Source organism: Ornithodoros turicata, chromosome 5 (genome assembly GCF_037126465.1).
Source record: "Ornithodoros turicata isolate Travis chromosome 5, ASM3712646v1, whole genome shotgun sequence".
NCBI classification, from domain to species: Eukaryota; Metazoa; Arthropoda; class Arachnida; order Ixodida; family Argasidae; genus Ornithodoros; species Ornithodoros turicata.
In genome coordinates, this window is record NC_088205.1 from 52751503 (window position 1) to 52776380 (window position 24878).

The 24878-nt window shown below is 46.0% G+C and overlaps 1 protein-coding gene across 2 annotated transcripts in view; it reads right to left on the minus strand.

The window, feature by feature from the left end:
• Positions 1-24878, minus strand: part of LOC135396041 (uncharacterized) — a 534032-nt gene that overhangs the window by 158393 nt on the left and 350761 nt on the right. For both annotated transcript variants that reach the window (XM_064627099.1, XM_064627098.1), the window contains one exon: positions 10490-10525. In XM_064627099.1, the coding sequence (XP_064483169.1) occupies positions 10490-10525 (36 nt within the window). The remainder of the gene's footprint in view (positions 1-10489; positions 10526-24878) is intronic.

The window sequence follows — 24878 nt, forward strand, 5'->3', positions numbered from 1 at the left end:
AAAAATATCCGGAGAGGAGGAATGGGCAGATTACCACGTGTAGCTATCTCCAAAGCTTCCCTAAGCAATCTACGCCATAAGTCCTTTTCTTTACACAGTACTTCAGTTTGAGAAAAGATAGGTTCGCATCCGTTGCATTCACGCAAGTGCGTGACAAGTTCGCTTGAAATGTGGTTCTTTCCCGTATTTAGGTTATGCTCGAAGAGCATAAGATTGATACATCTTTTCGTCTGCCCTACATAGCACAGTCCACAGCTAAAGGGGATATAATACACCACTTCGTTGGAACAATGTACAAAGGGCTTTTTGTGGGCAACATCACAACATTTCGAAGGGGAAGACAAAGGCGTCAGTCTAGACAGTTTTAAAGCATTAGTGAAAACGACCCTTATGCCAAAGTTCTTTGCTACAGCCAGGATATTGTGCGAGACAGAATGGAAATATGAAATAGACACAGGATGGTTGAAAGACGCCTCTGTTGGTGGGCGGTTACTAGGGGGTTGCATCATCTTGCGTAACTGAAGCATGGCACGTTTGGCCAGAATGTGACGATTATATCCAGACTGTATCAACCTGGAACACTGATGTTGTAGGCTGAATGCGACGTGATGCATGTCGTGTCTTGCCCCGTGTCTCGTCTTGCCCCACCTTACCCTAATTCCAGAAAGCTGTAGGCAACATGTTATAAACACCTTACGCCAGGGTCATCAGGGAGTCGTTCGTACCAAAGCCCTTGCAACGAACTACATCTGGTGAGCGGGGTTAGACCGCCATCATCTCTAGCGGTAAAGTTTTTTTCTGAAAGACCATAAGCCGAATGTGCCGTTGCGTGTGGTAATCAGTCAAAGTGGCTCGTGGTGAAGGACTGTTTTTCGGATTTGTTGCAGAAATCCCTCCGATCACTTCAGCTCCCCGGATCGATCGCTTTAAGAAACTCGGATGAGTTGCTTGGGTACTTAGCCCCATTTCAGGGTTCAGATGTTTTCCCGCGACATCGAGGACCTTTCTTGTTCTATGAATATACCTCTGTTACTCAAACGCACCTCTGAACCGATTGATCAAGCGTTGATAGAGCGTTCTAAAATAAACGTGCGCAAAGAAACGAAAGTGAAACTGAAACCGAGAAGCAAGCCGTTGCCGCCAGGAGCGCGCACACAGAAAGGAGTGAACGAAACGAAAACCCAGCGCTGGAGGGAGCACGCGCGCGATGGGATGACCGCTGGCTGCCGGCCGTGTCGGTGCAGGGGGCGCTAGGAACGCACACACGCACGCGTAGTGCGCGCGAAGAGGCGCATTTGTCAGTCGAGCTCTGCCTCTCGTGGGGAGAGGACGTGCGGTAGGTCGCTCCGCCGACGCCACGCCACGTCACTTGAGGCCTGACTGCCGATGCGAGCGGACGCTCCGTCGCCGTGTTCGGAAAGGTGAGTGATTTTCCGTAGCGGTTAGGCCTTTTTCCAAATCATGGCACATTTCTGCCACGCTCGTGTTAAGCCTCATCCCCACATGACTGAACTTGTCTAGCAGTGACTTCCATGCTGCCATGTTGATCGTCTTAAAGGTCAGATATGCCGATTCTGAAGTGCCACAGAACTGAGCGATACTCCCGCTGTGTGTTCATTAGCGAACACTGAATATGTGTGCGAAATATCTTGGCCCAACTGTTTGTAATTTTTTAGAAAACTGTTTTTTTTTTTTTTTAGTTTCCCCGCCCGCCTGTCAGATCGTCGGCAAACCCGGCGCACGGGCGCACCGACGTCACTGCTCTAGGTTTAGCTGTCTTTGGCTTGGCTTGGCCGCTTGGCTTCCTTGGTTTCGAAAGAAAGAGAGGACTCCGACTTAACGTAACAAATAACAACTTTAAGCAGACGTTTCGCCTATCACACGACGGGCATCATCAGTGCAAGACTGAGCGGGAGAGCCAACAACCAGTCGCTACTTAAGGAGATGACAGTATTGTTCGGGAAGAGGGCAACGGTTTTTGTTACAATGCAAGGGATTAGCACGTATGTGCCACGACTCCAGGAGCTTCCTCGGTCCCAATCTTTGCTCGCGTGCCAGGGTCACCGCGTTATCGTAGTCCAAACAATGCCCCGTGTTCCAAGAATGCTCGCTGAGTTCGGTCTTAAGCCGTGTGGCATGTGTAGCGTTTCGGACGTCGCTCTTGTGTTCTTTTATGCGGGTCCTTCTTTTTCGGCCTGTCTCGCCAATATAACACGTGTCACAGTCTAGACATTGTAGCTTTTACACCACGCCAGACTGGTCTTCTGGGGCGACAATGTCCTTTGGCTTGCAGATGAGGCTGCGCAGTTTAACGTGCGGTCGGAAGGTCGTCCAGATTTCCAATGGAAGTAGTGCCCGGCGGATAGATTCTGAAACGCCTTTGACGTATGGAATTGTGACCCGGATCAGGCGGGAGCTGTCCTCATCTTGCGGTTTACGTAGCTGCATACGTTTCCGGGTGTCCTCAATAAACCTGTGTGGTTCGCTTGACCAGGGAAGCGGTGATCGTCGCATCTTCACATGCCCGTAGCACGCTGCAAGATGACAATTGCTCTGAACGGTGCAATAAAGTTCGCACCACACTTCGCTTATGTTCCGTGGGGTTATGTGAGTCAAAACTTAGGAAAGTGCCGGTATCGCAGGGCTTTCTCTAGACACACGTATGGATGCTCCCCGTACTGTCCCTGCATACACATATATCCAAGAAAGGAAGCTTGCCGCCCTGCTCAACTTCATACGTGAAATTGATCGATGATTCGATGTAGTTGAGAACCGAGTGGAATTCCTCGACGTGGTCCCTGTCTAGGATGACGAACGTGTCATCTATGTAGCGGCGGTACAACTTAACTGGGCGGGCGAACCGTTCCATGGCCGTCTCTTCAATGTGTTCCATGACCAAGTTTGCTAGCGTCGCTGACACAGGGCTTCCCAAAGGGCATCCTTCGATTTGATGATAACACTTGCCGTTGAAGCAGAAATGAGTTTGATTGAGGCAGAATCTCAGAAGTATAGCTACCTCTTCAACTGTGAGTGACGTTCGTGATGGCAGGGTGCTGTCCTTCCGTAGTCGGTCCTCCGGCAAGGCAAAAGGCAAAAAACCAGAGCGAAAGTAAGTCGAGGTTCAGATATAAGAATAGGGAGCTTCATGACCCGATTGTGCAGCTGTCATACTGCGCTTCCTCTGATCTAGCCACCATTAACAACACAGCAGTATTGATAATCTAACTTGTGAATTACCACAAGTCCACGCTGAAGGCAGTGTCTCTCTTGCATCTGGTGCATGAAGAAATTGCTGACATGTTAGTTGCAGTCTAGCTTCCACAAACAGGTATGAAAATGTGCTGTTATAATTTGGGCATTCACCTATATTGCACTTTTCATGGGAGCTGTCATGCAGACATCTTGACACCACTCTTAAATCTGCCCTCAACATTACAACCTCTGCTTTCAGGGTGGAAAACAAAAATCGCCATTCCGATTAACTGCCCCAGTTCAAGCACTTTTAGTGTCCAAACACTGGTTCCTGTGGATGGCGTGGTGCAAGCTTCACTGTCTGATATTGAAGGTACGTTACATTAGTTCAGTTAATTTGTCCTTTGCACATTTTTCTTACTGCTAGCTGGATTATTGTTGGACATACAATCCTTTCTGACACGCAGAAGCTGATGTCATATTCCATAACGTTTTATAATTTTCACTGTTCGCAACGTCCATTGAGGAAGGTGCCTTTACTATCTGTGAATACTTCATTGAAGAATAGCCCACAATTCATGTTAACATGGTCTACTGTTATTAATTCACTGTCTGTGTTCTGATAGCTAAGAAAAAGGGGAACTATTTATTTGTCACAACTTCACATTGAGTAGTGGTACTGGATTGCCATGTAAGCTAAAATACCTGCATTCTACAATACTTGTGTTGCACTTGGTGTATTACTGTGGGCAATGCCACATTCATATATTTTTCAGTGGGTGCTGTTCACTATGCAAAAATTCCTGAGCAGTGCTGTGTAGACTTTTTATCCAATAATGCATGCATAGTCTTACTGCAAAATCATAGTACCTAGAAGAGTAATGTGCAAGTATCCTGCAATAGAGATGATTCACAACAGAAAGCATACGGTTTAGAGCATCTAAATTTTAATGAGACGAGACCTTCGTGCAGAAGGCTGCATCTCTTCAGGTCTAACATGATGTTACAAAATCTCAGAATATATAAGACATGTTGTAAGGTAGAGAGCGAGGGTTCATACAAACATAAAATAAATAAATAAATAAATAAATAAATATACAAACATATGTAATAACATAAAAGGGGGATACAACTCCCCCCCCCCCCCCCCATCAGTTTCAAGCCAGCAATGGAGAAGTCGACAATACACTGTAGCACTGTTTCCCTGAATGTGTAGCCCGTGAATGCCTTTTGTGCCAAATACTGGCCTGGCCACCGTGGTCATTCATGTATTATGCTACACAACTCATCCGTTGTCAGTTTTGAACTGATGAAGTCGTACCCTCTTTTTATTTTATTATATATGTTTGTACCAACCCTCGTCTGCCTCGTGTACCAAGTCTCGTCTCATTAAAATGTAGATGCTCTCCAACTTTCTTCTCTCTGTTGTGCAAAATCGTTATAAGGTAAACATGACTATCAATTTCTTGTCATTAAGTTCTTTTCTTTTTTCTGCAGTGGTGAGCAACCCTAGGGGCACATGCAAGAAAAGGGGTCTTTTTGGTTCCTCATCACGTCATGAGGATTCAGTGGTTGGTGAGGTTGGGTTTCATGTTCTCAGGAACATGAAAACTTCAACAAATAATTCATTAAAAAAGTCAGTCAGTGCAGCACCAGGAATTGAACATGGACCCGCCAGTTATCAGTCAGAGATGTTACATTTCTGGCACTCATTTACTTTTCGTGAATTACTCTTGACTTTTTCCTAAGGTGGAGCTCGCCACAGCTCATTTGCTTATCTGTTAATGTTGCGGCTTGTGTTTTTCTGTTTGTGTGTTCCAGACTCAGAACAGTTACTTTGGATCAGGTCAGGTCATTTCATTTAGACATGGCAAACGGGAAGTGGTGTTTCTCAACAGAACTTAGCAGTGGCCTTCCTGCATTCGTGCTGCGGCCATTAAGCGTAAATGGAAAGCCACAAATTATATTCACTGTACTTTTATTCTATGCTACGAAATCGTGTTCAAGTTCTGTCAAAAGAGCGTGCAACGGCACGCAATGTAGTAATATAGTTCAGTAGTTCCTTAAAGTGGGAGGAATGGCAGCGTGTGAATGCAGGAAGGCAACTGTCATGTTATGTCAAGAGTTTATGTATTGTAGATTTAACTACTCATTTTATTTCTTAGCTTTCACCACCGTATCATATCAAGCCATGTTGTATTAATTTGGAACATGTCCATTTTCGTAGCCAGAGCAGCTGTTACACGGTGAGAATAGAGCCCGTGTGTGTTTGTCTTTTCCACCATGCCCCTTGGTTTTCCTCCCTCATGCTACACACGTTAGGGATAGGTTTTAGAACCGGTAGTTCCAGCCAAGTGAGAATTGCTTTTCAAGGGATTATCACGCTAGCAGATGAAACACATGGTTTAAATTATTTGCTGGGCAGGAATTGTGTAACTTTACACAAAAACTACTACTACAACAAAGTAAGAGTAGTCTCCAATCTAGCTTTCTTGTGTTACTGACATTATCACACAAGATGTAGTATCTACTATGATCCTTTATATGGGGGGTATACGTACAGTGCAATCAACATATGCTATTTACAAATCTGTGTTTCCTACTGTGTTGAAATGAGGTAGTTTCTATCTGAGAGCCAGAATGAATGACAGGCAGCCAAGGACAAACTTTTGATGCCCTCGAAAACCTTGGCAATACATTGTAGGGGACTCTGGGTGCTCCCTAAATTTGCAGAACACAGAGATCAAGGCTGCATTTAAACAACAAGTGATTAGAGAAATCCAAGACAGGTGGACGTGTAAGCAGTCCGCTGTTCGATTTGCTTCTGTCCGAGATACGTTATCTCAAAGGGCGCGCATGGGCACACTCAGAGTGATACTACGGCTGCCTGTGAAATAGAATAAGGAGAGGGGGAAGATGTATAACCCTTTTTTCTTGTCTGTGATTCTGTTGGTTAAATTGTCATTTGGTTAGCAGCATGTTTGAGTATATTTCACAGTCTGCTAATAAATATATCAGTTGAGGGCTAGCAGTTGTGCTGCAGCTGTCTCATCCTGTCCTTGGCTGCTTGTGTTTCACTATGACAATGTTTGCTATTGCAAAAAGAAAAAGAAAAGAAAAAGACAGTAGAAAAACAAGAAAAGAGCGACCTTGAAAGCTGCCTGTTCTAGTGCTCACGGGGAGGCAATGTAATGAGGTAACATGTTCCATTCATGAACTGTACATAGTAGTACAGATCAGAATGGCAACCAATTATTCAGATTGTTCTGGAACTATGTTGTCTTTCAGAGCTTTATGTGATTCCCTCTTGAGTTATCTTAAGATTGCTGATCCTGTACAGTGCGTTAATTTTGAACCTGTACTGTGCAAAGGTACAAAATCAGAATTGTCATATCTGTACTGGAATACATAGGAATAGCTTGTAAGTACACTCCTTGTTGACATTTGTATTTGCACCAGGTCTCAATATTGCTGATTGATGGAAAAAGTAAATAAAGAGATTTATTTGCTTGCTAAACAACACTACAAGTGTCGTCTTTTCTAGTGAGATATTCTCTTTTCACAAGACATAACTTGCAAGGCAAGGGGTTGTAGGGGCACAATGATGGCAGAGTCTAGCATTTTTTTTGCTACTTCACATATATTCACTGTTATTCGTGTGCACATGTATTACTAGGATGGTACAGCATGTGCATAACAAAATCATTTTGTATGCAGCCTCACATGTGGTTCAGAAGATTAGATGATGCACTATATATTAGACGTCCAAGCATATATAATTGTACTTCATGTGCGACGGTTATGCTAAAGCATAACTTCCATGAAGACTGTAGTTACAAGGGTCCTGTAACACTGGCGTTTGCGAATCGCTTGGTAGCGTGTCTCTAACTGTAAAGGTAAGAGATAGTCATGAATGCTGCAGACATGGTTGCAGAAAATGCACAGAATACCAAAAAAAGTTGAAAATGTGATTGGTATTTTGCTTTACGTCGCTCGTCGTTCCATAACATCGTCGACGGTGTTACACATTGATAAATTGTGCGTGAAACTTGTCCCATAGCATTATGTGGCTTCTCAAATACATAGCACGCTTTTTTTTTCCTGCAAAAATACAAGGTTGTCGGCATTTTCTTGCTAAAACGGCTGTCGAAACGTCAGTGTATTTCCTAAAACAATGGACCTTATACTGGGCAAGCGCTGTAAACGTACTAACGCAGACGCGACTTGATACAAATTGTTCGAGCTCAGAAAACACAAACAACGAATTGCAGACACGACATAGCACAGAGCTTCGTTCAAGAAGGAGTTCGCAGCTGCTGCACTGTTTACTCATCGCGGAACCACTGCAACTCGGACGTCCGCCATCTTCAAGCACAGATACGTGAAGCCACAAAAAGCTATAGCTCGAATCCACGGACAAGTACGAAGGCGTGTACACGTCACAGTGCCCGTTCGGGTGCATCTACGTCATAAACATGGCTGCGCCCATGTGTGTTTCGGAATGAATTATCTGTTCTTTTGACATGCTACTGTACCGAACTGGGAGAATGAAGGTGCATTTCGGGGAGAGTTCGATGTGGGCTTTCAGAATACCACAACCGTTTCGACTGTTTGGGATATCGGCATAGCTGACCTTTACGCCTTTTCTCCATGCTGTTGCATGTTTAGTGACGTTCATTTTTTATCCTGCATCTAGCATTTTGTGGTTGTCATCTTGTGTTAGCTGTTGAATTTCATAGCATTGTGCAGTGACGCTGCGGTTAGGCATAATCTCTCGTCTTAAGCATTTTCCCCTGATGGGTACTGTTTTCTCTGTGTTGTTGCATGTTTAGTGGTTAGGCCTTTTCCCTGCATGCCTAGACTTGTTTAGCAGTGCCTTAGCAGTATTTTGTTGGTCATCTTGTGTTAGCCTTCGAGTTTTGTAGCGAAGTACGGTTATGCAGCGATCAGGGCCAAGCGCTTGTCTTAGGCCTCTTCTCCGTGCTCTCGCATGTTTAGCATTTGCCGTAGCGGGTATGCCTATTCCCCCGATGTTTTTTATGTCCTCTGACATGTTTAGACTTGTTAGCAGTGTCTTGTTGCAATTTTTACCCGCCGTAATTTGGTCGTCTTTCACGCATATCACCATGAGGGGGACGGCGGCGCCATCTGGTGTGATACCCTGCAACTCGGTAACCACCTGTCGTCAGTCCCTGCAGCTACCAGCCTTCAACAAGCAACATTGCTGTTGCTGGTCACTCGTGCGTTCCCTAGTGATATCTTCCACACAGCATTGTTGATTATCGAATAAATTGTTTCTCTCCACTCTATATACAGGGTGTTTTTTTTAATGGAGACAGATTTTTCATTAAAAAACTTTAAGGGCTATAGCCATGCTGTTTTCACTTCCACCATCTCTGCGCCGACGGACGTTCTTGGCCGTATGTTGCTCAACCGTGAAATGACTAATTACCTAAAATGGTTAATTAACTTTTTAATTATAAAAGCTACGAAGTTGTCCCAATGAGAACATCTGTTTCTTTCCGTGACCTCATATTGTAGCCGTTTTCAAAACAAAAATCCATTCAGTAGATCGTCGGCAAAAAATTCGTGAAGGAACACCATTTTTTTCTTTATTTTGTTCATTGCGCATCTTCAGAGACTCGTCTTTCCTTCACCACCAATGTGAGAGGGTGGAAGAGTACACTCTCGCCTCTTGCGTCCTGGAAAAAGATTAAAAGAAAACAGAAAATGCAACCCAAGATAAGGGCAGTTCCGATAGCGTCTCCCGATACACGTGTTTTTGTTTTGTTTTCTTTGACGGATGAGGAAGCACTGTGGCGGTATCTTCAACGCATGAGGCTCCTTCACCATCTCACATTGGGGGTGAAGGAAAGACGCGTCTACGAAGATGTGCAATGAACAAAATAACGAAAAAAAATGGTGTTCCTTCACAAATTTTTTGCGGACGATCTACCGAACGGATTTTTGTTCTGAAAATGGCTATATTATCAGGTCACCGAAAGAAACATACGTTATCATTGGGACAACTTCGTAACTTTTATAATTAAAAAGTTAATTAACGATTTTTAGGTAATTAGTCATTTGAAGGTTGAGCAGCATATGGCCAAGAACGTCCGCCGGTCCAGAGATGACAGAAGTGAAAACAGCATGGCTATAGCTCTTATAGTTTTTTAATGAAAAATCAGTCCTCATTAAAAAAAAACTGTATATCTGTTTTTCTTTTTTATGACCGCTGGTTGCCGGCAACACACAGGTTCGTCTGGACACGAGTAAGATGCTCCGCAATTACCGTGGTGACTCACTGGATGGTCTCAATTGCAGTGGGTGGTCCTAATTGCTAATTAATTGCTAATCTAATGGGTCCAAGCCACCTGTGTGTAGCCGGCAGCCCCTGGTCTGTGGTTACTACTTATTTAAATTCCTTTGCGCCAAAAACAAATTCATTGGTATTCATCATTCATTACCGTATTGTCCTGGTATCACAAATTAGGTTCGGGTCCTCAAGATCAAGGAAATGAGGCGACAACTTTCACATCCACAAGGCGGAAACAAGAGTGAACATGTGTTTCTCGAGCCGAGCGTGACGCGGGAAAAGGCCGGCTTTGCAGAGGCCGGTTCCGATGGCGACCGAACCACCACATGTACATTCTGCGGCCCTCACTGGGAAAAATTGTGTTTTGAGACGGAAGTAAAAACTATTTTGCGAATGTGGGGAGTATGTAGGAAAGCACTCCGTACAGTGCAGCTACGAAGCGTAGCGGACTTCCATTGCACAACAACTCCGAATAGCTTTCCAAATGTGTAAAATTTTCCCAATATTTTCCGGCGAACGGGGATCTAACAGAGAAAATAATTATTTCACAGAGCACAGGGAACAAAAGCACTAAGGGGTACCCTGAGATGGCCTTCTTCTGAAATGGAAGTCGAATGCGACCTCTGCTGTGCAATGCCTTGGAGTCCCATTGTTGTGCTCACCCGCGTGCTCTCAACGACCGTTGTTTCTCTGTGAAGGTATGTGCCTCAAGACGAGAGCCGCCAATACTTCGAACAGAGACTGTTCTTCTGGGATGTTCGAAATATCGGCGGCTCTTCTCCTGAGGCGCTTCCCTTCATTTTCCTTGCCGGTTCGCTGGATTTTCTACCTTTCTATGTTGTTTCTGTGCGTTTCTCAATTACCCAGATCCTATACCAAACACTGTTCCCGTTTGGCTTGTGTCTGCTTTGGGTTCGGACAAACGCACCGAGTACTCCATGTGTCATCACATTATTGACAATATATTTACAATTTACTTACCTGTTCTATCTGATGCATCGTGTGTCCAGTAACTGTCTGTTAAAAACAGTATAAAAAATACACATCAGTGACTCTACGTAATAATAAAACATAAAGCGGAAGTATCTGGCGACGGTGTAACACCACTTATATGCGAAACGCATGGGCCATTTTTTCAGCGTCAAAAGGTCGTGCGCACGCCGTGGCCTTAAGCGGTAGCCGCATACGACGAATTTTTGACGGAAAACAGGCCACCGTCACCGTTTTTCCGGTGAGCCGACGGGAGCAATGGGAATCACCGATCTCTCGACGACAGCGGCGGACAGAAAACTCCGGCGAAGAGCGGAAGCGGCCGCTCGAAGGTAGCCAATAGGACAGCTCCACGCACTATCGTTCCACGAGCGGCCGTGGCTGGCATTTCGAATGCCCGTATGACCAACCTGTGAACTGGGAAGCATGCTGTCGCCCGCCCGCTGCTGTCTGAGGGCGCCTTTGTAGCGCTTGCTTCGCGAATACGCTTTGACCGCAAGAACTTCTTCTATGTGCCAAAATAACTCTTCTATGTGTAACAAAATATTTATCAGTTAATTTGAAGTCAAAATTTAACACGGACTAACGAAACGCTCGCTAGGGCGCCACCGTCCGCCGCAGTGAAAATCTGTGTATGCGGTTCGTCCGGCCGTTTTTCCGTCGAGTTGTCGTGCAGGTGGGAAAGTTGGCCTTTTTTTCCGTGCAGTAATCGTCATACGGGGGTTACCGCTTTACACGTGCAGCGAAGTGAACCATCCTACGAACCACCTACGGGTGAACCATCCAAAACGCATGCCACGCCTGCAGATCGAGTGACGCGCATCAGTGTTGTCGTATTCATCAAACACAAGCGTTTGTTGGAATGTGTTGAATGCTCTTGCATTCTACGGAATATGTACTCATTTGCTCCAGATATCGTTAACTGTGGAAGCAAATGTAGTGTGATGGTTAGTGTCCCAAGAAAGTGTGCGGGCTATTGATACGCAGCTTTGGCCCGGTTTCACCAACCCCAATTAACGTTAGAACCGAGATCAGTGGTCCCTGAATTTGAATGTAACCTTTAACTCTACTTCACAAATGACTATTGCCATAGAAACATTCATCACATCACGAACTAACATTGCTAAAAAATGAGCATTCACTTGAAGTTTTAGCGACTGTTGATCTCGCTTGAAAGTCAACGACACTCTTAGACAAAAGGTTTGAAAAGGTGGTAACCGGCTCTCTTACCACCCCGGCTGCAGCGTCCCCTAGTGTAAGGGTACAAGGGTACAACCTGCTCGATTGGGGCGCCATCTTTCGGTCGACAACATACGCAGGGTGGTAATCCAGCTCATTTACCACCAAGGGTTCACAAGTTTATTACATGCCACAACGATAATTTGTCGAAGAAACAGAATCATCGTATTTGAGGAGTAATTTAAATAGAAAACACAGTCGGCAACACGGTTGTATTTTAACCTAAAATGTTGACACTTGTGGCGGCAGACTTTCCATTACTACAATGAGCACGTTCTGACCCTTCACTTGCAAGTCGCTTGTCAGACGAAGATGATCTCAGAATTTGCGAAGTCGCAGCCTATTATTAGTATCTGTTCTCCGGCAAATTGCTTCCAAATTTTTATTGTTGGGCTGGGATTTCCAGGACATGTCCCAATTTTGAAAAATATCTCGAAGATAGTGCCACCAACGAGAGTACATATACCAAGCGGTTTGCATCTAGTTTTCATCAGCTTCGTTGTCTCGAATTGTGCCGAATTCGTGCTCTGTGTTTCGGAAGACTATAGGCTGTCCCAGTTGTGAATACTTTCTCTGAAATGTCCCGTTATTTAGCAGACACGCTAATAGAGAGTGTGGTTTTTACCAGTCGGTAATACTTTTGCATAGAGAAGGAGCGCGATTTTCATTTTTTATTTTTTATTTTTGTCATCTGTCCTACAGCGTCGGATTTTCGGGCGCATGTGCTGGCCACTGCTGTACTGAAAGAGCGTGCCGCACAGGCGCCGATGGCAAAACTGCGTCGCCAGCTCGTTGAGTGCGCGGTGAGCTTCGTAAGTCCCTGGACAAAAAACCTGACCCAGAGTGGATACGTTCACCAGGAACTCTAAATGTTCGCTGCAAAAAAAGCACTCAGATATTTGTCCGTCCTCTCTGTAGGAGTGGAGCGATCGGTGTCCGACGTCAAGAATCTGTTAACTGAGCAAAGACACAGCGTGAGCAAAACGTTGCTTGAAATGTTCCGGGCATATCCTTCAACGCACCGGAATAGACTGTTGGTTTCGATGATGCAAAACAAGTTAAAATAATCTAAAGCTAATAAAGGCATTTTGGACATAATCAGAGATGGGTACGTTGTCCCCATTGTTTTCACCGGTCCTGTCCCGCTTTCGTCTCGATTTTAATATTTTTTTCCTATTAATCTCAGCTCTGGAGATCTGCACGACGTTTCGACCGAACCTGTGCTTTGCGCGTGTGGCCTTGCGCGCGAAGTTTGCATGTTTGCAAGTGCTCTTAATGTTTGTTTGCGCCTTTCCCTTGATCATCACGGTTCATGGTGTTAATATTTTTCAAGATTTAAGTAAAGTATAACTATGGTGTAAAGACTGGGATATGAAACTGAATGTGGGCAAATGTAAGGCTATGTCGTTTTGTAGTAGCATCAGCGTTTTAAACTATACATTCTGTAATTCTATCCTCGAAACGGTTGTCGAATATAAATATCTAGTTGTTAAAATCCACAGAAGTCTCAAATGCGAAAAACACACTGACATGATCGTTAACAAAGCTAGCAGCACTCTCGGCTTTCTTAGAAGAAATTTTAAAGGGGCTCCCACGGACATTAAGGAGATAAATCGTATCTTCGACCTATTTTGGAATACTTTAGCACGGTTTGGGATTCGCGTGAGATCGGTTGTAAACAAAAACTTGAAAAAATTCAAAGCCAAGCTGCAAGGTTTGTGAAAAATTCATATTCACCTTATGTACGATCTGCGCATTTAAAATCCATGCTGGGATGGGTGTCTTTGGAGTCTCGGAGAACGCAAGCTCGGTTGAAATTTCTCCGTGATATTTATTCCGATCTTTCTGGTGACTACTTGTTCCCTACTAGTTTAATTTCTAAGCGCCTAGACCACGAACACAAGATTGAGCCTTACCGTTTTAAATCAACAATTTTTCAGTTTTTTTTTTTTTTTTTTTTGTTAAAACGATTCCCGAGTGGAACAGCCTCCCTCGTGACTTCATTCATTCTGCCTCCTGGGACATTTTCTTGAAAAGAGTGCACAAATTTTTGTTGCGTTAAATGTTATTGTAGTCTTGTAACTGAAATGATGTTCATTTGTACGTACTGTTATGTTCTCCTCTCCCCTACGTAGTGCCACTCACGTGGAATTGTAGGGTGCTTGAAATAAATAAATAAATAAATCATCCGTCGATGAAGATAACTTCAGTCAGATGCAGCTCTAAAGGGCTAAATGCGCATGGAAGAGGGGGAACGAGATGCCACACGCGGATATACAGATAATAGATGGGCTCACACGCACGCACATGTCCGCAGAGGGTATAATCTAACACCTAGGGGAGGCAGTTTTACCACCTGCACATGGGGTACAATGTAGCACCAGGAGTGGCAATTTTACCACTTATCCACGGGGTACGATGTTCTTTAAGGTGGTAACGTTACACTCTGCCAACAGGGTTTAATTTTGCCACCCATTCAAAGGGTTTAACCTTAACACCCTGTTGGACTAACGTATGCGACAGCCTGTTGCCACCTCAAGGGTATAAGTACTAAATGTTTTTTTTTATAAGAGTGCAGCCTAAGCACTCTTAGAAAGGCTTTTTGTACAAATAGGCACTGACATGTGTGCTCTACAATGGTCATGGACCAAAATGGCGATTAAGCCAAGATGTAAGGTAAGGATTATCATATTACTACACTCACTACATGGTATATAATTTACTAAATAGTATATGTAGTCGAAGAATATCTTGCGATATCCCACTCGTTACACAATATATGGATGGCACCGTGAAGCTGTCGTTGGCCCGGTAAAAGGAACCGATAAGAAGACTCGTAGCACCAAGACGTCTTTCCTCGGCGAAGTTTGTTTTGCGACCAAAAAGCTGATGGCTTTGCCTGGGGTCCAGAGACCTCCAAGTTCTAACAAGTAAAAAAAAACAAGAAAGCAGTTGAGAAACACGAAAAAGGCAGACAGTTTCCGCTTGCGTCGATTTCCGTCGTATGAATGTGTGTATGAGTGAGCAAAAATGTAAGAGTGAAAGGAGGGTGAGTGAGAGTGAGTGGCTGGTTTGTCGTCCCTTCAGATGACGCACCCCGAAAGTCGCTGGAGAGGCGTGTTAGCTTAGCTCAATTGGTAGAGCCCTGGACCGGCAATCCAGAAGATGTGGGTTCGATCCCTACAGCTGGCTAACCTTTTCAGTGACTTTCATCTTTCATAGTTTCCCCTCTACTTCCAGGGAAACTGGCGTTCCGTGCCTCACTTCTCCTAGGTGTGTCATGACAGCCACTTGTCACTCCTTGTCGCAGCAGTCCAGCTGCAGACCCGTTTTCGGCCGCACACAGTTTTACAACAGTGTATAATACTATATAAAGTCTCAAGGTTTGTTCTGATGTGTGTTTAGGTTGTCCTATTCTCATTCATGTTATGTCATTTCCGCTGATTTTCTGTGTAGGCGTCTTGATCATGTACATGAACTGCCACCCAAACCCAGTCACACCGATGGTTATAAATATTCCACACTGCAATTAGGAATCTCAATGGAACTGTATTCCTGTTAAATTTCCTTAATATCTGACGTGCCTCAGTTTCAGGCTGCCTGTGAGCAGATGCCTTGAATGTTTTGCTGCTTGTTGTGTGTATCTCCGCCTCATGTAACGCCCCAAGGGACCTTTAAGATATATTAAATTAAATTATATAAGCGCTGAATTAACCGCGACACTTCGCGACTCTGTGATAACCCTAATATTTCATAAGAAGGGTGAAATGGATAACGCTTAAAAAAGCCATTTGCAGACAACGTTTGGTCACTTTTCTCGTTATATTAATGAGTATAAGAAGCAGTAACGCAAGAATGCCAATTCAAAACATGAGATATTAGTGAATTTTACGGCCATGTTCACAAACCGGGCCCCGACTTGAAACTCCAGTGGAGCTTGAACTTGAGTGCGGTTTTGCGTTTCACGCGTGTTTCCTGAAAGTCTCGAGGTTGCATCGATGCTAGCTCGAGAGCATTCCTCGAGTTGACTCTGGTCGGTGTCCAGAGATCTGAAGCGCTATTTTGGGGGACTTGGTTCGTGTGAAGTTCCGGTTCCATTGTGTGATCACGGTGGACGATAGATCAACCGCTAGGTTAATCGACTGACTTTTCAGTAGGCGCCGTCGTTTTCGATCTACGATAGGCTTATCCACTAGGATGTACACAAAGACCAGCACTGCAGTGTGCCGCGATGTTGTCGCCTTTATCAATATACTGCTGTTAGCGAAATTCAGAATATTAGGCAGTTACAGCAGAAAAGATGCGGAAAGAAATCAGTAATACGCAATCACGTGCCATGCCAGCACTGGCATACCTTTCTCCCTCAATGTAGCGTTGCAGACATGCCAGAAAAATGAATTTTTTTTATATCAAAAGCAAATCCGAAAGGCAAGTGACGCTGACAACATACCACGTCCAAACTTTCAGACAACACCAAAAATACCACTAGTATATAGCACAAATAGCACTAATATAGTTTCATTTATACATCAGGTGTATTCTCATGCACGACGCACATAGTCCTCTGAAAACAATCCTGTGCCGAGTTTCAGCATCTGTCTCATGTCATTTATGTGGCCTAGGCAGATTCTCGACCCGAAAAACAGACGAAGTTGTTTCGTTCGAGACACCTGTCGCGTAAGTATGTGACTTCTCCCGTGTAACTTTTTACATGGGCTGTTCTCGATGCTGTAGGGGGTGCATCCAACGAACCAATTCTGAACGCTCATCGCGCACTCCAATCACGACGGCTAGAGCTGCTTTGAACTACACAGCCTGTCCCGGACCATGTTCTGAGCTTCGTTTGCGGAAATTTGTTGACAGGCGGTTTTTTGTCATCCGCACACATCTCCTCGCCACACATAAATAAATAAATAAAATTTGTAGAGGCAAAGTCGTCCGTGCCCAGCATGCGGTTCCCCTACAGTTTAGTGGATCTCGTTTTAGAAAATAGCGTTTTAGAGAAGGGGTCACACTTTAGCGAACTATGTTTCAACGAAAGGAAGGCACGTTTTGTTGAACAACGTTTCAGAGAGCATCGTTCTCTAAAATGAGGTAAATAAGGTTTTGGTTTCGGTTCAACATACCGTATACAGGTCGTTTCACCTAACATGAAAAAAAAATCCTACTTCAAATGTATTTGTCTGATCATTCTATGATCAATGCTATATATCGCCGGGTGATTTTGCCATTACATCTGAGCGCATTTATACAATTTCATTCGCGTGAAATTCAATTTTTTCCATTGGTTTCCTAAATTTGCCAAGTCAACCTCAAGTTTTTTTACAGAAACAGAAAGAACACACCGGGATTTTCCCTACTGCATGGTAACGTACATTCCCTTTTGCTGTGGTAACACCATACGACGAACATTGTTTCGAAGCGCGAAACCTGTCGGGAGAGCATTTTGTGAGACCCGCATACGATGTTTTTCTGGGCGGAATAGCGTCGAGCTCAGCGTTCGCGACGTCAGCCCGACAGTAAACTGCCGAGCCCACCCGGAAACGGCGATTTCTCGACGGCTCCTTGCGCGGCGTAAGCCTTCGGAGCCCATTGCAGCGTTCTTTATCACGAGCAAGAAAATAGGAGACACTGAAAATAGGAGGAGACCGAAGTTTCACATTGAGGTTATAAAATGCAATACTGCGTCCATAACATTTGACAACCAAAACTCGACCACGAAATAGAAGAGTGCATAACCGGTTACCCCATTTGGTGGGCACGCCTGAGCACGTCTTCAGATGACGTTTGTTTTTTTTTTTTTGCTTTTTTGCTGTTACCGTTGTGTTAGTGAATGTATCTCTCAGTAGAGTTCGGTAAATCCAGCATGCGTTTTCTATTTCCCTAAAAAACAAAGTACCGTTGGCCTCTCAAACTTCGGAGTTTTGCTGGGAAAATTTAATTTCCCGCAAATTAAATCTTATGAAACTGCTCAGAAGCAATGCAAAAATCTCACCCAGGATAATGAGAGTTGATCGCAGAGTGTTCAGACCAGAGTGTCGAATCGCAAAAAATACGGGTTTGGTTCGGGTTCGGGTTCGCGTTACTTGGATTTCGTTCCGGTTCAGTTCCGGTTCGGCGAAGCCAGAAATCGAACCGGTTCACAAACCGGTTCGCGCCCCGAACCCGTTCGCGAACCGGTTCAACGCTTCCATTTTACATCTACCTTAAAACTGCTTTTATCAGGAAATGCGCGGCTAATAGCTTACTGCTGTTGTCTGCATGGATGTTTTTAGTGGTCAGGTACTCCCTTCAGCGAGAGAAAGGAGAAATGGATGAACACTTGCAAATAGCGTCCACGGTGATGAAGCGGTGTAGTCCTGCTACTTTCTGTTCACAAAATATCTTTTCTCACACGCACAGTGCCAGTAAGCTACACTTAAAGGAAGCCTAATAAGATAGACAGTATTTTACATTGACGACGGTACTTTCGGGCGATCTGAAACCGTACTGAAGCATGTCGAAAATAGCCTGACAGCCTTGCTCTGTCCGAGCTCACAGCAGTGCACCAGTTAATCCACAGCACAAAGGCAATGTGTCACGACACAATTGCACTACCAGTAAGCAGAACTACATTACTTTTCAAACCACGACCAATCAAACAGGCACCTTTCTGCGTACGCTCCTTCTCCACTTGTCATGTTTCTGATTTGTATAGTTTTTACTACTCACGTGTAAAGGGAAATGTTAGGCGCTTGCTTAGTCACATATTCGTCCTATAGACCTACACAACTGGCCTACTCCATTCCTGCTTCCTCCGCGTGGCGCCTCCTCTCTGAAGGGCAGACGCCGCAGCGCGTGCGTGGTACGCTAGCCGATTAGTGGAAAATGCTGCTGTTGAATTGAAAGTATGAAGTTTTCTTCGAAGTGCCAGTGTGCGTTCCCATATCTTCTGCTCTGCGCTACAAGTATGAGTGATCGATCCACGTCGGCGAACTTACCAACGCCGGTCACCTGCCTTAGCGCTGGTGTCAGCGACATTGCAGAACACATCGAATCAACGTGTAGCAAAACCAATTGATTCACTGATTCACTTTTATAAAATCGCATGTCTGGAGTGTCCAGCAAAACCCTGAACCTGGAATGCTGAGCAAAATCGCAGATCCTTCTAAAGGACCAGAGAACTTCGAGCAGAAATTCCATATATAGGGTTCGACTCCCACCCATTGGAGTGTAAGAGCTGCTACTTAAAGTGGGACTCCGCAACAACATCACCAGAAAGCTTGTGGTGTATCAGTTACCTTTGCGATATCCGGAACAATTGTATGAAATATCTCGCTCGAAAACTGTGCAGATTTTATTCAAACGACTTTACTGCGAAGCAAACGCTTCGCCACTGTGAAGCGAGAAGGCACTGAAAGCAACACACTGCTGGTGTGCCTCGATTCTAGCTCCCTCTGTGTAGAATCGAGTCGCCCTTTGTAGGAACGAATGTCGCTGCCACTTGATTCGAACGCACTTACTTGATTCACGCCCTTACCATGCGTGAATGCAGTGTAGGGATTTCATCGACTTTCTTAGACATCCTTTTGCTATGTATTTACTCAGCTTCAAAATGTGGTGCGCCGCTAAGCCTATAGCTACATGAGAGAACTGATGTTCTGAGGCTGGAACAACATAGAAAGGACAAATAGAAATTAGAAAAACAAACAGAAAGACAAATTGGTAAAGCCCTGGACCGGTAATCCAGAGGATGCGGGTTCGAGTCCTACAGCTGGCTAACCTTTTCAGTGACTTCCATCTTACATCGTTAATTTCTTAGGCAATTTGAGGCTTTTTATGTATTTGTCCTTTCTATGTTGTTCCAGCCTCAGAACATCATTTCTCTCATGTTCAACAGTTGCCGCTTGCGTCGATCTCGTCCTATAGCTGTATGTATGAGTGAGAAAAATGTAAGAGTGAAAGGGGGATGAGTGAGAGAAAGTGGTTGATTTGTGCCTTCAGATGACGCACCCTTGGAAGTTGTTGGGGAGGTGTGTTAGCTTAGCACAATTAGTAGAGCCCTGGACCGGTAATCCAGAAGATGTGGGTTCGAGTGCTACAGCTGGCTAACCTTTTCAGTGACTTCCGTCTTTCATCGAGTATCTTTCATCTATAGCTACACTTTTGTGAGCGAATCGCGAGCAGCGCATGGGCGTCAATATGGCGGATATTTGTAGTTGTCGACGCGGCTGCCTTCACCCTATGCAGAGAGAGCTGGTATTGAGGCACCCTGCACACTGCTGACATCATTCAGCATCTACTTTTCCTGGCGCTGCTTCATTTGACCTGCGCGTGTTTTGGATGGGTACAGCTAGACATGCAGCGAACCTTTCGACGTTCGAATTGGCAAAAGTTCGTGACGTAGGAGCTCTTCTTCGGAAAATTCGAAAATGTTTCGAGAAGTTCGACTTTGATTGCGCATGCGCGCCGATCTGCGTATCCCAAGTGGGAGCATATGTTTTACGACTCGAAAAGCCGCCAAGTACTTCTGGTATATTTACATTATGGTGTTCTATACTTGTCTGTGTGCTGTATATTTATTACCTTAGCAAGGTGGATTGCAAACCTGAAATGGAAGAAGTATAATGGGATCCCCCAGCACGCGTGTTCACACGCCGCCGAACCAAAAACCGTGTTTTCCTGTGAGTTTCCTGTCTTCATAACGTGCGATTTCAAGCTACTCTGAAGCAGACGCACACAGACGACATAAGGGGTAGCTTTGACAGATGTGGGTGCATTATTACAATCTCGATTGCAGTTCCTTTGGTAGTCGTTATAAGATCTGTTGTTTTCAATAAACTTTCTGTACCTGCGAGTGAGCGCTTGTGTGGCGTGGTTCATTGTCAGTCCTCCTCCGTGCTGGGCTCTTTTCATCGTGAACTTATACTGACTAGCCTAGCGAAATCAATGCTCTGTCATGTTTTGTGCATCAGTTAGTGACAACATACCTGAATGTTATAAAAATGATACCGATTGATTAAAGCATCACTGTATTAGTGACTGCTTAACTGATATAATACCTTTCCACCACAAATCAATGTTGTACCGAGCGTTGTGCAGTTAAATAAATAGAGATGTCTGAAGGTATAAACGTCAGAGAGTTATACCTAGAGTTGTACACCTTGTTATACCCTTGGCTGCAGTGGAAGGTATAACCTGAGTCGTCTACACCTTACACATGGATTAAACAGGGTGGAAGGAATGCGACCTTTCTGTCCACAAACGACGTTAAGCTTGACCACCCCTCTCTCACCTACGCTGCGCATTATTCTTTGTGGGTTGTTGCCAGTGATCTTCGTCTGGTGAATGAAGACGACCATCAGTTCCTGTAGAGAGAGCCACGGCAGAAGGTGTGCGTACAGAAGATTGCTGAAGATGCGTCGAGTTAGCTGGTGCAAATGCTTTCACAGTCCGTCCTAGGAGGCGTTCCCTGTTGTCAATCTCCTTCTGCAGAAAGCACATCAAAAGCTGCAGCTCGCAAGAGTCAGATCCGGTTGGTTCTATGGTATGACCACTACTCCACGATGGACATTCGTCTGGGATGCACTATGGCGGTAAAATTCAAGCTCGAGATCGTGTGGGAGCTTCTTCGGTAGCGCTGTTTTGAGGACAATGGCGTATGTGCTTTCAAGAACCGAGAGCCTCTTCAAGTTACGCATGCGTACGGTAAGAGTATTGTAGAGATGCCTTAGCTTTCCAACGTCGTCAGAAGACCGGATGGTCGGCAACTCGAGCAAGTGGCTCAGATGTTCAGCGACTAACTTATCCCTATTTCCAAAATGATTATTGAGAATCTCAAGTGCTGCGGGATAGTTGTCGTTTTTCAGATCCAAGCCCTTGATCGCAAACTCCGCCTTGCCCTTGACCAGTGAGCGGGGATACTGGAACCTCAGTACGTTCGATAGATTCTCGTTGTTGCTAACCGCTGCGTCGAAGTGGCCCCAAAAGGACTGCCACGAGGACAGGTCTCCGGTGAAGGGCTGAATACGTAATTTCGGAAGGCTCACGGCATGTGGCAAGCTGTGTCCCGAGGGTCTTCCCGACAAGTTTTCTTGTGTTCCGTTAAGACACCGCTGAGCGGCCAGTCGGACCGTTGTAATTTCCTCCAAGTAACGATCGCACTCAGCAGCCTCTGCCTCTATTTCTGCTTCATCGATGATCACAGAAATGTCTCGGTTGATGTCGTTGACAGCTGAAGCCATCGTATTAAGAATCTCTAGTTTGACCTCTAGCTCTTCTCTTGACGGAGGGGGGCGCTGAAGAATGGAGCGTATCTCTTCCGCAAGCCTGGTAATTCTTGCACGAACTGGTGCCCGTTGCTTACGAAGTCCGTCCATCATGCATGCGTTTCATCAGTCTGAATCAGGAGCTGAGCAGAGTCTTCTTCCCGGGTTTCGGCACCAAAAATACTGTAAGGAATGCTATGAAGACACTGACTCGCAGACTGGTGATGAAGACAGGTTTACTCGGGAAGCGATGAACATGGAATGGAAAGAAAGCTCATGCGCAGGTGAATGCACGTGGACGTCCAACCTGCACTTCGCCCCTTTACTTTTCGCAACACAGGATACACACTGGGGTGATGAGGTTGTGGCGACAACAACGAAGATGAGCGCGAGCCTCGTGCCCATCAATAAATCGGAATCAGTTTTGGGTTTGGTTCCGTCGTTACCAGACGTTGCCTCGCTCTCTCCACACTGGTGACCCGGCCGTCCTTCATCATGGACGGTACGCCGCCTGCACCCTTGATCTCGCATTTCGCCATCAAGCTACCACCATTCATTCGGTCCCGGCCTGACCTATGGTTCAGCCAAGCGGAATGCCAGTTCACGCTGGGCCACATAACTTTGGCGACAACGAAGTTTCACTATGTAATGTCCGTTCTGCCCGAGGATGTGCTTGTCGGGATCGCCGACATTCTAACCTCTCCTCCCCTGAATGACCCTTACGCGGCACTGAAGACTACCGTAATCGCCCGGGCATCGCCTTCAGATCGACAGCACCTGCATGAGCTCGTGTCGAACGAGACTTTAGGTGATCGGAAGCCCTCTCAGCACATCCTCATCAGCAGCACATCCTCGTGAGCACATCCTCGTGCAGCACAGACGTCTGCAGCACATCCTCGGGTGTTTTACGCCGTCGTTGGATGATAGAATGCTCCGCGAGGTTTTCCTTTCCAAGCTTCCTCCTTCGGTCCAGATGGTCTTGGTAGCCTCGGACGAAGCTAATCTGCAAGCGTTAGCGGAGCGTGCGGACAAGCTCACGCAATTAGCCAGTGAGAGAGATTCCGCTGCCTGCATCACCGCACTGCCGAAGACCCCCGGCAATGACCCAGGTGGCACCTGTCAGACGGCAGTCTCAGTCAACGACCAAGCCGAGGTCACTTCTCTGCGTCAGCAGGTGCGCCGCCTCGCGGATGTCATAGAGGATCTCCGTTTCGGTGCTATCGCTCCCCGCCGCTCGTCTTCTCCGCGCCCTGCGGGTCATCTGCGCCCCACGCGCGGTACCCGGTCGACACCAGCAAGGTCTCAGTTCTCTTCGTCACCGTCACCTCCACCTCGTCGTCTCTGCTGGTACCACAGCCGTTTTGGTCGTCGTGCAAGGCGTCGCGAATCGCCCTGCTCCTGGCAGGGAAACCTTCTCGGGGATCACTAGCGGCGACGAGCGATTCCTACCACCTGCAACTGTGTCGCCTATTTTACATCAGGAACCGGCTTGGCAAACAAAACTTCTTGGTCGACACTGGGGCAGAGGTCAGCGTGCTTCCAGCCTCCGCCCAAGATCGCAGACGTCCCCCATTTTGTACCTGAGAGCAGTAAACGGGTCACGTATATCCGTCTATTATCGCCGTTCCTTGACTCTTGATTTCGGACTCCGAAGAGTACTTCACTGGGTCTTTCTTGTCGCGGACACAGCGCACAGCATCCTAGGTAGCGATTTTCTGGCTCATCACAACATTCTGGTCGACGTCGCTAAGCGAAGACTCCTCGACGCTCTTGCTGGCCTCATGGTAAACGGCGTATCGGCAAGAGTAGCTTCGACTGGTCTCGCTACTCCGCTACCACGTGACGCGACCTATGCCGCGATACTAAATGATTTTCCATCATTGACATCGCAGTGCGACTGGACGAAGCCGGTCAAGCATCCTGTGGTCCACCGTATATGCACCAAAGGCCAACCAGTTTTTGCTAAGGCTCGCCGGCCGAGCCCCGAGAAGCTTGCCATCGCGCGCCAAGAATTTGATCACATGCTGGCGGTCGGCATAGTAAGACCATCGTCCAGCAATTGGTCATCGCCTTTGCACTTGGGCCCTAAGAAGACTGGTGATTGGAGACCATGTGGCGATTACCGCGCACTAAATCTAGCAACGATTCCCGACCGTTACCCATTGCCCAACATATCAGACTTCACCGCGAGTTTAGCCGGAGCGAAACTTTTCTCAAAAATCGACTTAACAAAAGCATACCACCAGATTCCCATGGCAGAGGAGGACGTTCCCAAGACCGCCATTGTAACCCCTTTCGGCCTCTTCGAATTCCTCCGAATGCCTTTCGGACTCCGCAACGCTGCACAATCTTTCCAGCGCTTTATCGACAACGTCACACGGGGCCTACCTTTCGTTTTTGCATACCTCGACGACCTGCTTGTGGCCATCGCTTCCCAGGAAGAGCACTTGCAGCACCTGCGTGCTTTATTCCACCGCCTCTCCGAGCATGGATTACTCATTAACATCGGCAAGTGCGAATTCGGCGTCCCTTCGCTCGAATGCCTGGGCCACCAGGTCGATGCCCAAGGAATAACACCCCTCGAAAGCAAAGTCAAGAAGGTGCAAGAGTTTCCCCTCCCCACATCATGCACACAGCTACGTCGTTTTCTCGGGGTGGTGAACTTCTACAGACGCTTTATTCCCCATTGCGCGAACGTATTACGGCCGCCCGAAGAGCTTCTACACTCCGCCCGCAAGGATTCTACGGCCCTGGCCTGGTCTCCCTGGTCTCCCGTCGTCTGCGACATTTCTACAGGCATGCAGCGGCCTTTCGTTCCCCAAGGTCTCAGTCGTCAAATCTTCGCGGCGCTCCACGGACTATCCCACCCTGGAATCAAGGCCACACAGCGACTC